This window comes from Eleutherodactylus coqui, chromosome 8 (assembly GCF_035609145.1).
Source record: "Eleutherodactylus coqui strain aEleCoq1 chromosome 8, aEleCoq1.hap1, whole genome shotgun sequence".
Classification (NCBI taxonomy): domain Eukaryota; kingdom Metazoa; phylum Chordata; class Amphibia; order Anura; family Eleutherodactylidae; genus Eleutherodactylus; species Eleutherodactylus coqui.
Window position 1 is genome coordinate 175,520,465 of NC_089844.1, and position 18,276 is coordinate 175,538,740.

The following is an 18,276-nucleotide window of genomic DNA, read 5'->3' on the forward strand; positions in this document are numbered from 1 at the left end:
TTTTGTCTAGAAGGACAGATTATCTGCAGCATGGGGGCAAACTATTGGTTATCCAGGTAGCTGTGTAGCTGACCAGCAAGCTTATCTGTGCTCCCATAACTGAGGCAATCTGCCAATGATTGAAGGTTTGCTCATTCATCAGCTGATCTTTTACATGGCCCAATAATCGGGCAAGTGAAGAGCTGGGTAAAAAGTCTTGTCTAAATAAACAGATCACAAAGAAGCACTAGTTGTGCTCTAATGATGTGTGCTTGCCGCCTATTCCACTGTTCCGTGTTAGAAAGGCTCCTGGTTCTGAAAAACAAGATAAATCATCCTGTCCTGCAATTTAATTTTGCTTTTAGATTTACATTTTGTTTGTGTGGAAACTTTCTGCAGATGGTTGCCATGCTGCGGTGAAATCATCAAGTATCAGGTGATGGAAGCCTCATCAGATATCATATACTGTAGTCATAAAGTGCAGACTCTGCAGGTATTTGCATTGACGGATCACAAGAACGTGGATGTTGAGCTGCAATAGTCTTCTCCCTGTGAATACGAAGGTTTTTTTTTTTTTTTTTTAAGGAGAAATCATGAAGCTGGAACTGATTATCACAAGATTGGTTATTCTGGTCATCACTGGGGTCACCGGGACCTTCCTTAACTCCATCATTGTTGTGTTGAACTTCAGATTCTGGAAAGATGTCACTACCTTCAAAAGTTACAATAGATTGCTCTTTGTTATCGGCCTCACAAACACCATCTTACAAGCATTCTTCATCTTTGACACTATTTTGCAGACTTATAATTTATATTTGCTGCATGAAAATGTTTTATCATTTATGATTACTTTTAGTTTCACACTCATTGATGTCAATATTTGGAACACCACCTGGCTCTCCTTACTCTGCTGTGTTCGGCTGGTTAATTCCTCTCACTGTTTTTACCTTAAGATAAAGGCAAAGTTCTTCTCCTCTCTTCCTCTTCTCATAGTCGGCTCAGTCCTGTTTGCTGCCGCCATTAATTTACCATTATTCTGGATAACCAAGCTACATATTCCTGCAAATACAACTGATTCCTCAGCGTCTGGTTACTTTATTACTGTGGACAATTACTACATTATATTCAGCCCACTTTTTGGCATTACTGTTCCCTTCTGTATGACTTGTGTCTCTATCGGGTTCAGTATCAGTACTTTATTAGGACACATCAGGAGAATGGAGCACAGTGACTCCCATCTGACGTCTGCCCAGCTACAGGGACATTACCGAGCTGTCAAGACAATGGTCATACGTGTTTTCTTAGACTTTTTATTCTTTTTTATAATAGTCTTAGGATCTTCTGAACAATTGATTCTTAATTTTATCGCATTCACTTGCGTTAGGATAGCTGTAATCACGTATCCCACTTCTCAAGCTTTCATTTTAGTTTTTGGCAATCCCAAATTAAAGAGTGCAATTTGTCGTCTTATAAAGTGTTAAGATGGATGTGTTATGTGCTATAATCAACATTACATATATGAGATTATGACCACACTGTCCTAATTCACCTCTTCTATGCTCTTATAAATGCACAATAAGGTTTGAGCCAAGTGCTAAAGAAGACATTTTTTCAAGTAAAGAGTATTCTCAGATGAGGACTTTTCGAAAAGTTGCCTAGACTGTGGTGTCTCTAGTCAGTGCAGTGAATGAGTAGCTATTTTGTATCATGTATCCATCTTGTAGGCCTCTGTCATTTTATTCTCCTTTTTCTTTAACAAGAATTTAGTAGATAAGTAATAACTGTTTTCAAGGCCTTGAGGAACAATATGTTTCATGCTGAGGAGATAAAGATGAAGAATCCAGACTGATGGTCAGTGTCAGAATGTCTTGTTCCTCAACAAGAAGTCATGTTCCTAAATATCTTATCGTTATACATTTCTGTACGCTTTGTTTTGAGAGGCCTATCATGCTTGGTGTCACTACACTTGGGAGAAGTCTGCCTTGGGAATACAATGTTAATTTTCTTGTTTAGTTTTTCCAACCAATGATAATAAATGAATTATAATAAATTATAATTATTACAAGTGGGATGACTTCTAGTCCCATTGTAAATGTCTTTTGGTATAAATATTCTGCTAGCAAGTTAAATAAACAGATGACTTCCTATCACATCCAATGCATGTGGGGTTTGAAAGTTGCTTCGACCTCGAATATAAAAAACTTATTTGAAGACCTGAAAACATACCTTTTTAGCTAAACTTTATTGCTTTCACTATGACTCTTTCAGATTAAGTCTCAAAAAATTATGACGTAGTGATTAGAGATGAGCGAGCACCAAAATGCTCAGGTGCTCGTTACTCGGGACGAAATTTTCGCGATGCTCGAGGGCTCCTTTCGAGTAACGAACCCTATTGAAGTCAATGGGCAACCCGAGCATTTTTGTATATCGCCGATGCTCGCTAAGGTTTCCATTTGTGAAAATCTGGGCAATTCAAGAAAGTGATGGGAACGACACAAAAACGGATAGGGCAGGCGAAGGGCTACATGTTGGGCTGCATCTCAAGTTTCCAGGTCCCACTATTAAGCCACAATAGCGGCAAGAGTGCCCCCCCCCTCCCAACAATTTTTACTTCTGAAAAGCCCTCATTAGCAATGCATACCTTAGCTAAGCACCACACTACCTCCAACAAAGCACAATCACTGCCTGCATGACACTCCGCTGCCACTTCTCCTGGGTTACATGCTGCCCAACCCCCCCCCCCCCCCCCCGCACGACCCAGTGTCCACAGCGCACACCAAATTGTCCCTGCGCAGCCTTCAGCTGCCCTCATGCCACACCACCCTTATGTCTATTTATGAGTGCGTCTGCCATAAGGAGGAACCGCAGGCACACACTGCAGAGGGTTGACACGGCTAGGCAGCGACCCTCTTGAAAAGGGGCGGGGCGATAGCCCACAATGCTGTACAGAAGCAATGAGAAATCCAATCCTGTGCCACCTCCATCTGGAGCTGCACACGTGGGCATAGCAATGGGGAACCTATGTGCCACACACTATTCATTCTGTCAAGGTGTCTGCATGCCCCAGTCAGACCGCGGTTTTTTATAAATAGTCACAGGCAGGTACAACTCCGCAATGGGAATTCCGTGTGCACCCACAGCATGGGTGGCTCCCTGGAACCCACCGGCTGTACATAAATGTATCCCATTGCAGTGCCCTGGACAGCAGAGCTAACGTCAGATTAAATGCAGGTGGGCTTCGGCCCACACTGCATGCCCCAGTCAGACTGGGGTTCTTTAGAAGTGGACACATGCAGTTACAACTCCCCGTGGACCGACAGCATGGGTGGGTGCCAGGAAGCCACCGGCGGTACATAAATATATCCCATTGCATTGCCCAGCACAGCTGAGGTAATGTCATGTTTAATGCAGGTGGGCTTCGGCCCACACTGCATGCCCCAGTAAGACTGGGGTTCTTTAGAAGTGGACACATGCAGTTACAACTCCGTGTGGACCGACAGCATGGGTGGCTCCCTGGAACCCACCGGCAGTACATAAATATATCCCATTGCATTGCCCATCACAGCTGAGGTAATGTCATGTTAAATGCAGGTGGGCTTCGGCCCACACTGCATGCCCCAGTCAGACTGGGGTTCTTTAGAAGTGGACACATGCAGTTACAACTCCGTGTGGACCGACAGCATGGGTGGCTCTCTGGAACCCACCGGCGGTACATAAATATATCCCATTGCATTGCCCATCACAGCTGAGGTAGTGTCATGTTAAATGCAGATGGGCTTCGGCCCACACTGCATGCCCCAGTCAGACTGGGGTTCTTTAGGTGTGGACACATGCAGTTACAACTCTGTGTGGACTGACAGCATAGGTGGGTGCCTGGAACCCACCGGCGGTACATAAATATATCCCATTGCAGTGCCCATCACAGCTGATGTAACGTGAGCTGTAATGCAGGTGGGCAAAAAATTAATTGGATTACACTGTAGGCGAGGACCCCAAAAAATTGGTGTACCAACAGTACTAATGTACCTCAGAAAAATTGCCCATGCCCAACCAAGAGGGCAGGTGAAACCCATTAATCGCTTTGGTTAATGTGGCTTAATTTGTAACTAGGCCTGGAGGCAGCCCAGTTAAAATACAAATTGGTTCAGGTGCAAGTTTCAACGCTTTAATGAGCATTGAAACGTATAAAAATTGTTTAGAAAAATTATATGACTGAGCCTTGTGGGCCTAAGAAAAATTGCCCGTTCGGCGTGATTACGTGAGGTTTCAGGAGGAGGAGCAGGAGGAGAAGGATGAATATAATACACAGATTGATGAAGCTAAAAGGTCCCCGTTTTTTATGGTGATAGAGAACGATGCTTCCATTCGCGGGTGCAGCCTACGTATTGTTTAGGTACCGCTGCTGTCCGCTGGTGGAGAAGAAAAGTCTGGGGAAATCCAGGCTTTGTTCATCTTTATGAGTGTAAGCCTGTCGGCACTGTCGGTTGACAGGCGGGTACGCTTATCCGTGATGATTCCCCCAGCCGCACTAAACACCCTCTCTGACAAGACGCTAGCCGCAGGACAAGCAAGCACCTCCAGGGCATAGAGCGCGAGTTCAGGACACGTGTCCAGCTTCGACACCCAGTAGTTGTAGGGGGCAGAGGCGTCACGGAGGACGATCATGCGATGGCTACGTACTCCTTCACCATCCTTTTACAGTGCTCCCGCCGACTCAGCCTTGACTGGGGAGTGGTGACACAGTCTTGCTGGGGAGCCAGAAAGCTGTCAAAGGCCTTAGAGAGTGTTCCCCTGCCTGTGCTGTACATGCTGCCTGATCTCCGCGCCTCCCCTGCTACCTGGCCCTCAGAACTGCGCCTTCTGCCACTAGCGCTGTCGGATGGGAATTTTACCATCAGCTTGTCCGCCAGGATCCTGTGGTATAGCATCACTCTCGAACCCCTTTCCTCTTCAGGTATGAGAGTGGAAAGGTTCTCCTTATATCGTGGGTCGAGCAGTGTGTACACCCAGTAATCCGTAGTGTCCAGAATGCGTGTAATGCGAGGGTCACGAGAAAGGCATCCTAACATGAAGTCAGCCAAGTGTGCTAGGGTACCTGTACGCAACACATGGCTGTCCTCACTAGGAAGATTACTTTCAGGATCCTCCTCCTCCTCCTCAGGCCATACACGCTGAAAGGATGACAGGCAAGCAGCATGGGTACCCTCAGCAGTGGGCCAAGGTGTCTCTTCCCCCTCCTCCTCATGCTCCTCCACCTCCTCCTCCTCCTCAACGCGCTGAGATATAGACAGGAGGGTGCTCTGACTATCCAGCGACATACTGTCTTCCCCCGCCTCCGTTTCCAAGCGCAAAGCGTCTGCCTTTATGCTTTGCAGGGAACTTCTCAAGAGGTATAGCAGAGCAATGGTGACGCTAATGATTGCAGCATCGCCGCTCACCATCTGGGTAGACTCCTCAAAGTTTCCAAGGACCTGGTAGATGTCTGCCAACCAGGCCCACTCTTCTGTAAAGAATTGAGGAGGCTGACTCCCACTGCGCCACCCATGTTGGAGTTGGTATTCCACTATAGCTTTCCACTGCTCATAGAGCCTGGCCAATGTCAGAACCGGCAACTCTCGGGGCCGCCGTGCCCGCACCACCGGTCCGGCCACCCGGGGTGCAGGAGCGCGGCGCAGAGGTACCCCGGTTCTTGTGATCTCCCCGGGCCGCTGTAAGACTGGTCGCCGCCGGGTTGCTAGGGAGGCAGCTGGTGCTTCTAGTGTCCTGACTACCAGGCTGGCTTCCCTAGTAACTGTCTGTGCAGCTAGACTGGGGGCGTGTCCCCAGCACCGCCCTGATTAGCCCTGCTGCTGTCAGGCTCCCCGCCCCAATCAGCTTCTGGGGCGGGAGCGCTGACAGCATTTAAATAGGTGTGTTTTCCTCTCAGGCCTCGCCAGTGTTAGTTTGGTTCTCCAGCTGCACCCGCGTTTATCCTGACTGCTCTTGTGACCTCGGCTTTTCGGACACCTGCTTTTGGACTTGACTACGTTTTTGCCTGACCCCTCCGTACTGCGTACCCTCTTGTTGCCGACCCGGATTGTCTGACCATTCTACCGTTGCTTGTCTCTGTGTCTGTTTGTCTCCCGTGTCCCGCTTCCCTAGTGAGGGTAGGGACCGTCGCCCAGTTGTCGCCCTGGGGGTTAGCCCAGGGGGGCAAGTAGGCAGGGACAGGGGTTGCGGGATATCTCAGGGACCCCCATATCCCGGACACTGTCCTGACAGTAACACTGGCCGAACTAAGGTCAGACCCTTGCATCCGCCCGGCAACTTTGAGCCCCTCGATGGAGGCCGTGGCGGCTGTAGCGAACCAGGTCCAGGTCCTTACGACCCTTGCCCAGGACCTAACAGCCCGCTTGCAGCCACGGGAACAAGTGGCAGCTGCAGGTCCCATGCAGCCCTCGTCCGCTCCAGGAACGATGTCAGAACCTCGAGCCACGCTTCCGGATTGCTTCTCCGGAGAGAGAGATCAGTTTTTTGCATTTAGAGAGAGCTGCAAGCTCTACTTTGATCTCCGCCCCCACTCCTCTGGTACTGAATACCAGAAAGTGGGAATCGTAATTACCCGCCTGAGGGGAGAGCCCCAAAATTGGGCTTTCTCGCTACCAGCTGGCTCTCCAGCCCGACTATCCCTTGACGCCTTTTTTTCCGCCCTGGGTCAAATTTATGACGAACCCGACCGGGCGGGCTACGCAGTCTCCAAACTTCTGGCCCTGCGCCAGGGTTGTAAGATGGCGGAGGACTACTGTTCCCAATTCCGTCAACATTGTACGGAATCCCGGTGGAACGATGCCGCCCTAAAAGACTTATTTTTGACCGGTCTGTCTGAGGGTCTCAAGGACCTACTTGTGGCCCACCCAGAGCCTAAAACCCTGGAGCAAGCCATGTCGCTGGCTATTCGAGCCGACCGACGTTTGAGGGCCAGACACGCCGCTCGGACCACCCCACTCCCCACGTCTACTTCTTCGACTGACCCGACCTGTTACCCTCCCACCACCGAGGCCATGGAGCTGGGAGCCGTGAACCCCGAGCAACGACGGGAACACCGCCTGAAGAAGAACCTCTGCTTCTACTGTGGGGAGCCGGGTCACCGCATTGCTACCTGCGCTAAGAAGCCACGGCAGGAAGAACTCCCGCTCCTAGGCAGTTGTCGGGGGGACTGTCTAGGAGCCAAGGTACTCCCTGTGTTGTCCAAAATGTTAGTGCCTTGCACCCTAGAATTTCATGCTTTCCACCGTACTGGGCAAGCCTTTGTTGATTCGGGGGCTGCGGCTAATTTCGTTAACTTTAATTTCGTTGCTCAACTGTCCGGGGTTTTGTTACGTTTAGAAACTCCGATTCTGGTTTCAGGAGTGGACTCCACTCCTTTGCAAGCAGGGGTGGTTAATCTGGTGACCCCTGAAGTAAGGTTTACTATAGGAGCCTTACACGTGGAAACCTGCACCTTTCTAGTGATGAGAGATTTGTCTGTGGACGTCGTCCTAGGCCTCCCCTGGCTCCGGGAGCACAACCCGGTAGTAAATTGGGACACGTTGGAACTGGTAAAGTGGGGTCCCCGCTGTGCCAACCACCTTCGTGCGGTGAAGGTGGGAATCTCCACCTGCGAGGGGAGCCCCCTACCAGAATACCTCTCCGAGTTTTCTGACGTGTTCTCCAAACAATTATCTGAAGCTCTGCCCCCTCATAGGGAATGGGACTGTAAAATAGACTTGATTCCTGGGGCCAAACTTCCTAAGGGCCGCATTTATAACGTTACGGTTCCAGAGAGAGAATCCATGAGGGACTACATCCAGGACAGCCTGGCCAAGGGGCACATCCGGCCCTCAGAATCCCCGGTGGGTGCCGGGTTTTTCTTCGTTGAGAAGAAGGATGGGGGTCTCCGGCCCTGTATTGACTATAGAGAGCTAAATAAAATCACAGTCCGAAACCAGTATGCTCTTCCACTCATTCCTGACCTCCTCAACCAGGTCGCTGGTGCCCGATGGTTTTCCAAACTTGATCTCAGGGGAGCATACAACCTCATCCGCATTCGGGAGGGGGATGAGTGGAAAACCGCTTTCAATACGCCCCTCGGGCATTTTGAATACCTAGTTATGCCTTTTGGATTGTGTAACGCCCCCGCCATTTTTCAGGGGTACATGAACTCAGTGTTTCAGGATATCATGGGGGTGTTCGTGGTTGTATATCTAGACGACATTTTGATTTTTTCCTCCGACTTGCCGAGTCACCATACTCACGTTCAGACTGTGCTAGCTCGACTCAGACATAACAAGCTGTTTGCTAAACTCGAGAAATGTGTTTTCGGGGTACAAAAGATATCATTTTTGGGGTATATCATCACGCCATGCGACTTCCAGATGGATCCTGAAAAGGTGAAGGCCATCACGGAGTGGGCCCAGCCAGGGTCGTTGAAAGCCCTTCAACGCTTCCTCGGCTTCGCCAACTACTATCGCAAATTCATTAAAGACTTCTCCGTGGTGGCTAAACCTCTAACGGACCTCACCAGAAAGGGGGCAGATGTGAGGACCTGGTCTTCTGAGGCTCTGAGGGCCTTCAATACCCTAAAGGCGGCGTTCTCGTCTGCACCTGTCCTAGTACAACCGGATCTGTCCAGTCCTTTTGTGGTGGAGGTAGATGCCTCTGAGTTTGGTGTGGGAGCGGTACTGTCCCAAGGTCCCTCCACTCTCACCAACCTTAGACCGTGTGCCTATTTTTCTAGGAAGTTTTCGTCCACCGAACGGAACTATGATATAGGCAACCGGGAATTGCTGGCGATTAAGTGGGCTTTTGAAGAGTGGAGGCATTTTTTGGAAGGAGCCCATCACCAGATTACGGTACTCACTGACCATAAAAACCTCACTTATCTAGATTCCGCTAAGAGGTTAAATGCTCGGCAAGCCCGCTGGGCCTTGTTTTTCTCTCGGTTCAATTTTGTTGTTACCTATAGACCCGGTTCTAAGAATGTCAAGGCTGATGCCCTGTCTAGGAGTTTTGGTTCTCCGGAACCTTCCGAGCCGGAGCCTGAGAGCATTCTCTCCCCTGGGGTGGTCCTCGCTGCTGTCTCCTCCGACCTTTCACCTCTCATTCACGCCGCTCAACAATCTGCTCCTGAAGCCCTTCCGGAAGGCAAATTATTTGTCCCGTTGTCACTGAGATTGAAAGTGTTAGAGGAGACACATGCTTCAGTCCTAGCTGGACACCCCGGTATAAGGGGTACTCTGGAGTTAGCGGCCAGACTCTATTGGTGGCCGCACATGGCTAAGGATGTACGGGTATTTGTGTCCGCGTGCCCGGTTTGCGCAAGGGGGAAGAACCTCAGGAGACGTCCTGAGGGGCCTCTTCTGCCCTTGCCCATTCCGTCCAGGCCATGGTCCCAGTTGTCCATGGATTTTATTACTGATCTGCCTTCCTCGCTGGGGAATACGGTCATTTGGGTAATAGTTGACCGTTTCTCCAAAATGTCTCATTTTGTTCCACTTGGCAAGTTGCCTAACGCCAAACTTTTGTCTGAGATGTTCATCAAGGAGATTGTTCGGTTACATGGGATCCCCGAGGATATTGTGTCTGATAGAGGGGTTCAGTTCGTCGCTCGCTTCTGGCGAGCCTTCTGTAAAAATCTAAACGTTAATTTGTCCTTTTCCTCCGCTTTCCATCCCGAGAGTAACGGACAAACTGAACGGATGAACCAAGAACTTATCCAGTATCTGCGACTGTTTGTCTCTGATAACCAGCATCAGTGGGCCAACTACTTACCTCTCGCCGAATTTGCTATTAACAACCATGGTAACTCGTCGACCCAACTGTCACCTTTTTTTTGTAACTATGGGTTCCATCCCCGGTTCTCGCTTTCTACTCCTTTGGTCTCGAACAATCCGGCCGCCGACATATCCGCCGAAGAACTGTGCACAGTTTGGGCCCAGGTTCGTAAGAACCTTCAGGGTTCCCAAGAGAAACTGCGTAAATACGCAAATAAAAGACGTACTATCTCTGCACCTTTTGTGGTCGGGGAGCAGGTTTTATTATCATCTAAGAATCTGAGACTTAAGGTTCCCTCCCTGAAACTTGCTCCTCGGTTCATTGGCCCATTTACGGTTTCTCAGGTTATCAACCCGGTGTCATATAAGTTGGCACTTCCTGACCCCTGGAAGGTCCACAAGGTTTTTCACAAGAACTTGCTTAAGAAGTATGTGACTCCAGTTCTCCCCACCCAGAACCCGCCTCCTCCCTCTCTGGTACAGGGGGAACTGGAGTATGAAGTAGAAAGGCTTGTGGATGCCCGACGGGTTAGAGGTGGGCTGCAGTACCTGGTCCACTGGAGAGGATTTGGCCCTGAGGATAGGACGTGGGTCCCTGCCAGGGACGTTCATGCGCCACGCCTAGTCCAGGCATTCCACAGGGCTTTCCCGCTTAAGCCCGCACCTGGCCATGGGGGTCCGGTGTACCCCCGTAGAAGGGGGGGTACTGTCAGAACCGGCAACTCTCGGGGCCGCCGTGCCCGCACCACCGGTCCGGCCACCCGGGGTGCAGGAGCGCGGCGCAGAGGTACCCCGGTTCTTGTGATCTCCCCGGGCCGCTGTAAGACTGGTCGCCGCCGGGTTGCTAGGGAGGCAGCTGGTGCTTCTAGTGTCCTGACTACCAGGCTGGCTTCCCTAGTAACTGTCTGTGCAGCTAGACTGGGGGCGTGTCCCCAGCACCGCCCTGATTAGCCCTGCTGCTGTCAGGCTCCCCGCCCCAATCAGCTTCTGGGGCGGGAGCGCTGACAGCATTTAAATAGGTGTGTTTTCCTCTCAGGCCTCGCCAGTGTTAGTTTGGTTCTCCAGCTGCACCCGCGTTTATCCTGACTGCTCTTGTGACCTCGGCTTTTCGGACACCTGCTTTTGGACTTGACTACGTTTTTGCCTGACCCCTCCGTACTGCGTACCCTCTTGTTGCCGACCCGGATTGTCTGACCATTCTACCGTTGCTTGTCTCTGTGTCTGTTTGTCTCCCGTGTCCCGCTTCCCTAGTGAGGGTAGGGACCGTCGCCCAGTTGTCGCCCTGGGGGTTAGCCCAGGGGGGCAAGTAGGCAGGGACAGGGGTTGCGGGATATCTCAGGGACCCCCATATCCCGGACACTGTCCTGACAGCCAACATGTGGAGCGTAGAGTTCCACCGTGTGGGCACGTCGCACAGAAGTCGGTGCACTGGCAGATTAAACCGATGTTGCAGGGTGCGCAGTATGGCAGCGTCTGTGTGGGACTTGCGGAATTGTGCGCTGACCCAGGGCACCTTGCCGAGCAGGTCTGACAAGCGTGGGTAGCTTTTCAGAAAGCGCTGAACCACCAAATTAAAGACGTGGGCCAGGCATGGCACGTGCGTGAGGCTGCCGAGCTTCAGAGCCGCCACCTGGTTACGGCCGTTGTCACACACGACCATGCCCGGTTGGAGGCTCAGCGGCGCAAGCCAGCGGCCGGTCTGCTCTGTCAGACCCTGCAGCAGTTTGTAGGCCGTGTGCCTCTTCTCTCCTAAGCTGAGTAGTTTCAGCACGGCCTGCTGACGCTTGCCCACCGCTGTGCTGCCACGCCGCACGACACCGACTGCTGGCGACGTGCTGCTGCTGACACGTCTTGATTGTGAGGTAGAGGTTGCGTAGGAGGAGGAGGGTGGTTTAGTAGAGGAAGCATACACCGTCGCAGATACCACCACCGAGCAGGGGCCCGCAATTCTGGGGGTGGGTAGGACGTGAGCGGTCCCAGGCTCTGACTCTGTCCCAGCCTCCACTAAATTCACCCAATGTGCCGTCAGGGAGATATAGTGGCCCTGCCCGCCTGTGCTTGTCCACGTGTCCGTTGTTAAGTGGACCTTGGCAGTAACCGCGTTGGTGAGGGCGCGTACAATGTTGCGGGAGACGTGGTCGTGCAGGGCTGGGAAGACACATCGGGAAAAGTAGTGGTGACTGGGAACCGAGTAGCGCGGGGCCGCCGCTGCCATCATGCTTTTGAAAGCCTCCGTTTCCACAAGCCTATACGGCAGCATCTCCAGGCTGATCAATTTGGCTATGTGCACGTTTAACGCTTGAGCGTGCGGGTGCGTGGCGGCGTACTTGCGCTTGCGCTCAAACACGTGCGCTAGCGACGGCTGGACGCTGCGCTGAGAGACATTGGTGGATGGGGCCGAGGACAGCGGTGGTGAGGATGTGGGTGCAGGCCAGGAGTCGGTAGTGCCTGTGTCCTGAGAGGGGGGTTGGATCACAGTGGCAGGTTGGGGCACAGGGGGAGAGGCAGTGGTGCAAACCGGAGGCGGTGAATGGCCTTCGTCCCACCTTGTGGGGTGCTTGGCCATCATATGTCTGCGCATGCTGGTGGTGGTGGCTCCCCGACTGATCTTGGCGCAACAAAGGTTGCACACCACTGTTCGTCGGTCGTCTGCACTCTCAGTGAAAAACTGCCAGACCTTTGAGCACCTCGGCCTCTGCAGGGTGGCATGGCGCGAGGGGGCGCTTTGGGAAACAGTTGGTGGATTATTCGGTCTGGCCCTGCCTCTACCCCTGGCCACCGCACTGGCTCTTCCAACCTGCCCTGCTGCTGCACTTGCCTCCCCCTCTGAAGACCTGTCCTCAGTAGGCTTAGCAAACCATGTGGGGTCAGTCACCTCATCGTCCTGCTGCTCTTCCTCAGAATCCTCTGTGCGCTCCTCCCTCGGACTTACTCCAATTACTACTACCTGAGTGATAGACAACTGTGTCTCATCGTCCTCCTCACCCACTGAAAACTCTTGAGACAGTTGCCGGAAGTCCCCAGGCTCATCCCCCGGACCCCGGGAACTTTCCAAAGGTTGGGCATCGGTCATGACAAACTCCTCCGGTGGGAGAGGAACCATTGCTGCCCATTCTGGGCAGGGGCCCGGGAACAGTTCCTGGGAGTCTGCCTGCTCCTCAGAATGTGTCATTGTAATGGAGTGAGGAGGCTGGAAGGAAGGAGGAGCAGCAGCCAGAGGATTCAGAGTTGCAGCAGTGGACGGCGCAGAACTCTGGGTGGTCGATAGATTGCTGGATGCACTTTCTGCCATCCACGACAGGACCTGCTCACGCTGCTCATTTTCTAATAAAGGTCTACCGCGTGGACCCATTAATTGTGAGATGAATGTGGGGACGCCAGAAACGTGCCTTTCTCCTAATCCCGCAGCAGTCGGCTGCGATACACCTGGATCAGGAGCTCGGCCTGTGCCCACACCCTGACTTGGGCCTTCGCGTCCTCGCCCGTATCCACGTCCTCTAGGCCTACCCCTACCCCTCAGCATGGTGTATTACCAGTAGTGCAGAAACAGAACGCTGTAATTAAATGTGCCGCTTATTGTCCTGTGGTTGGAGGCTGACTTTGCTTACGGAACGCACAGCAGAGCCAGGAAAGAATTTTGCGCAAGCCCGCTGTAACACTTAGCTGGCTGCCTACTAATTAGGACTACTACCCCCAGCAGAGACGCAGTACAGTTAGGACGGTCACAGGCAGCCCAAATATATTTTTTTTCCCCAAATTTTTTGGGAAAAGCCCACTGCCTATATAGACAGTATATGTCTTTCCCGTTTTTCACTGTCCCTGTCTCAGCACTACTGGCCCTATACTATGTAAAATTACTGCAGTGTAGACTGTTTCCCTCTGGACCGGATGACAGCAATGATGTAACGGGCAACGCAGAGCGAGGAAAGAATTTTGCGCAAACCCGCTGTAACACTTAGCTGGCTGCGTATTAATTAGGACTACTACCCCCAGCAGAGACGCAGTACAGTCAGGACGGTCACAGGCAGCCCAAATATATTTTTTTTCCCAAATTTTTTTGGAAAAGCCCACTGCCTATATAGACAGTATATGTCTTTCACGTTTTTCACTGTCCCTGCCTCAGCACTACTGGCCCTATACTGTGTAAAATTACTGCAGTGCAGACTGTTTCCCTCTGGACAGGATGACAGCAATGATGTAACGGGCAACGCAGAGCCAGGAAAGAATTTTGCGCAAGCCTGCTGTAACACTTAGCTGGCTGCGTATTAATTAGGACTACTACCCCCAGCAGAGACGCAGTACAGTCAGGACGGTCACAGGCAGCCCAAATATATTTTTTTGTCCCACTGCCTATATAGACAGTATATGTCTTTCACGTTTTTCACTTTCCCTGCCTCAGCACTACTGGCCCTATACTATGTAAAATTACTGCAGACTAAGGACGCAATGCTCTGCACGGCCGATATACAAAAAAAAAAGGTGCAACACTGCAAAAAGCAGCCTCAACAGTACTGCACACGGTCAGATGTGGCCCTAAGAAGGACCGTTGGGGTTCTTGAAGCCTAAAATCACTCCTAACACTCTCCCTATAGCAGCTCCAGCATCAGCAGCACTTTCCCTGAGCTATGTCAGAATGCATCTGTGGCGAGCCGCAGGAGGGGCCGATTTATATACTCGGGTGACACCTGATCTCGCCAGCCACTCACTGCAGGGGGGTGGTATAGGGCTTGAACGTCGCAGGGGGAAGTTGTAATGCCTTCCCTGTCTTTCTATTGGCCAGAAAAGCGCGCTAACGTCTCAGAGATGAAAGTGAAAGTAACTCGAACATCGTGTGGTGCTCGCCTCTAGTAACGAGCATCTCGAACATGCTAATACTCAAACGAGCATCAAGCTCGGACGAGTACGTCGCTCATCTCTAGTAGTGATCATTGAGGATTTTAACTATGCAGGCATTTGTTGGGAATTTGTCTCAGGCAAAAGTAATGGATCCAACAAATTCTTATCCTCTACCACTGACAACTTTATCTTCCTAAGGGCTTAGTTACACGGGCGTTTTTTCGTGCGATTTTTTGTGTGCTAAACTGATGCACACAAAAAATCGCATGCCCGAAGCCAGCGTTACGGCTGAAAAAAAACACTTCTAGCAGCGTTTATCAGCCCAAAGGGCTCAGTCACATGGGTGCTACCTGCTACCCTCTGACACAGCTGCGCCACAGCTGTAGCAGAGGAGAATGATGTTCGCTCATTGAATTCAATGGAGCCGGCAATACAGCCGGCTCCATTGAAAGCAATGGGCTGCCGGCAAGAGCTGTATTAATTTTCAGGGAAGGGCTTCAAATAAAAGCCCTTCCCTGAAAAGCATCCAAAAACAGTGTAAAAAATAAAAAATATATATATACTCACCTTTGTGCAGCTGCCGGAGATCAGCCGCGTCCAGTCGGCTCTTCTCTTGAACTGCTTTCTGTAGTATTCAGCACACGGGGATTTAAATTCCCCGTCTGCTGAATGGGCTGCCTCTGATTGGTCACAGCCCTCAGCCAATCAGAGGCAGCACTCACCCACCCATTCATGAATTCATGGACCGAAAATTATATGTCACAATGATTCGCAGAACGTATGTAACTGTGTTCTGCGCAAATTGTTGTTCTTACGTGCAAACAGAATGTTGGAATATACCCCTGTGCAGCTTTCTCATGGGAAGGACCTGGGATCTGGAAGGACGTGGGATGTTTACTCTCAAAGGGGGAAGCTACTTCTTATCTCCTCTAGCATTCCTTGGTCTAGGCAGGTATATTAACCCCTTCCCGCCCCATAACATAAGTGTAGGTCATGGGAGCGGGGTACTTCCCGCAAAATGACGTACCCTTACATCATAGGGATAGCGCGAGATCATAGCAGATCTCGCGCTATCCCGCAGTGGGAGCCGGCTGTCACTAGTAGCCAGTGTCCCGCTGCAACAGCGCGGGGCATCAGAGATGCGCCCCCCTCGCTGTTAACTCCTGCCCTGCGGCGATCTAAGTAGATTGAGGCAGGGAATGGGTTCACAGAGGGAGCCACTCCCTCTGTGACTCCAGCCGGGCTCTCACGATAACATCGCGAGAGCCCGGCTGGTTGCTATGGCAACAGGACACCAGATACCGGCGTCCTGTATTGCCAGAGCCTGTGATCACTATAGTAAGCGATAAGGCATGTCAGGAGAGAAGTCCTGCCATGCCTTATCGCAGTGTTCCCCAACTCCAGTCCTCGGGGACCGCCAACAGGTCATGTTTTCAGGATTTCCTCAGTGTTACACAGGTGATGTAATTATTGTCAGTCCTCAGATATTGCCACAGGTGTTCTTACTATAGGATATTCTGAAAACATGACCTGTTGGTGGTCCCTGAGGACTGGAGTTGGGGACCCCTGCCTTATCGCAATGATCTGCAGTCCTGCAGTAAAAGTCCCTCAGAGGGACACAAGTGGTGTAACAAAAAAGAGATAAATGAAGTATAAAAAATAAAAATGTAAAAAAATGTTAAAAACACCTTTTTATGCTTTTTCTCATATTAGCATAAAAAAATTTAAAATCCCACATATTTGGTATTGACGCATCCGTAACGAAGCGTACAATACATTGAACATGCTTTTATTCCTGCACGGCAGAAAGCGTTAAAAAAAATGCTAAAAAAACTGAGGCAAAATGCTAATTTTTAGCATTTTGCCTCCCCAAAAGCAATAAAAGTTATAAAAAAAACGTGTGTACCACAAAATGGTACCAATCAAAACTACAGCTCGTCTCGTAAAGAATAAGCCCTAACAGAGCTCCGTCTATGGAAAAATAAAAAAGTTATAGCACTTTGAATGCCGTGAGTTTAGAAAAAAATAATAATTTCCGAAAAAAAGGGATTTTATTGCAAAAAGTGGAAAAACCTAAAAAAATATAAGAATTTTGGTATCTTTGTAACCGTACCATCCCGTAGAAAAAAATGTAGTGTATCATTTATGCTGCATAATTAATGCTTTAAAAAAAAACAAAAATCTATGGCAGAATTGATGCGTTTTCTCTCCCTACGATCCTAAAAAAAATCATAAAAGTTTTACAATGTAGTCTATGTAAACAAAAATGGTACCAATAAAAACTACTGTTCGCCACGCAAAAAACAAGCCCTCATACGGCTGTGTCGATGAAAAAATAAAAAGGTTATGGCTTTTGAAAATGGAGATGGAAAAATACCAAAAATCGTTTGGTCCTCAACGCCAAAATAGGCCGTGTCATTAAGGGGTTAATAAAGTTTATGCTACTTGAGTTTTAGGAATTACTTTTGGTAGTGGTATATAACTTGGGGCATTAAGATATGTTAATCATTAGAGTTATTACATACTGAGCCAATCATGAGTTGTTATGATGTTTGGGGTATAAATGCATCACTGCCACTGCCAATAACAGTCTGCATACCTTGATGCATGGTTAGTAGGTACTGTCCCTCTTACCATCGCCCAGTCAGGCCATGCCTCAGATGGCCATTTCAGTGCCAGTTTTATTCCAGCAGCCACTTTAGGATCTGCTGTAACAATACCTTTGGCCGCCACCCAACAAACCTTTTAGTTCCACAGCAAGCACAGGCTGGCTTCTCACCACCCATTGATGTACCTTTTACCTGGCATCCCAATGCTTGCACTGGTAGTAGTGCACACCACCAATGATGGGTACCTTCTCTGAATTGCATATGGATATTCAAAACCCCTCCATCCCAGAATCCCCTCTGATTATCCCACCTACTTCTCATTTTAACCAATTGGAAGCAGAGCTGTGAACTCATCTGGAATATGATATTATTCCCAGAACAATTCTATCCTTGAATTTTGGATAACAATGGGAAGAAGATCTGAGAGGACTCAGACTTCAAGGTTGGGTTTCAGAAAGGCAGATTTTAGTGGACTTGGAAAGAGGGTAGGAAGAATCCAGTGGATGGGTGTTCTTAAGAACAGAAATATCAAAAAAGGATGATAAATAATACAAAATTATCTAGATGAGGAATTTGAGGGGAAACTGATCAAATTTGCCAACTACACAGAGCTAGAAGGGATAGCTAACATGAGAGAATAGAAAGAGACTGAACGGACATGTGTCTGGAATGATTGAGCAGAGTGTTGGACCCAATAACTCTGTAGGTCCCAACTTTACATAGCTAGCCAATTGGTCCACCTACAATGCTGGCTGGGAGATGACCCGCTCCCCAATTCAGAGTCATACTTGGCTCACTTCCTAAAAATCCCCAATTTGTGGCCTGTGTTGGAAACTCTCTTCTCATTAACGTGTAAACTGCTCTCAATACATAAACTGGCCTCTAATATATGAGACAATCTAAATCAGTTAATACATTTTAAGATATAATGGCTGATACCCACTTATGGCATAACCCTGATTTGACAGAGCTGGTTCCCTTACAGAACGTCTCTGGGTGAGAGAATTATGGAATACGAACTCTAGATGATCCGTATATATCTAATATTTTCTCATCCTTCG

The 18,276-nt window shown here is 49.8% G+C and overlaps 1 protein-coding gene across 1 annotated transcript in view; it reads left to right on the plus strand.

The window, feature by feature from the left end:
* The first annotated feature begins 572 nt into the window (after nt 1-572).
* LOC136578032 (taste receptor type 2 member 4-like) overlaps nt 573-18,276 on the plus strand; it is a 46,121-nt gene continuing 28,417 nt past the window's right edge. Inside the window, exon 1 of the mRNA XM_066577939.1 lies at nt 573-1,265. Within this exon, the coding sequence (XP_066434036.1) occupies nt 573-1,265 (693 nt within the window). The remainder of the gene's footprint in view (nt 1,266-18,276) is intronic.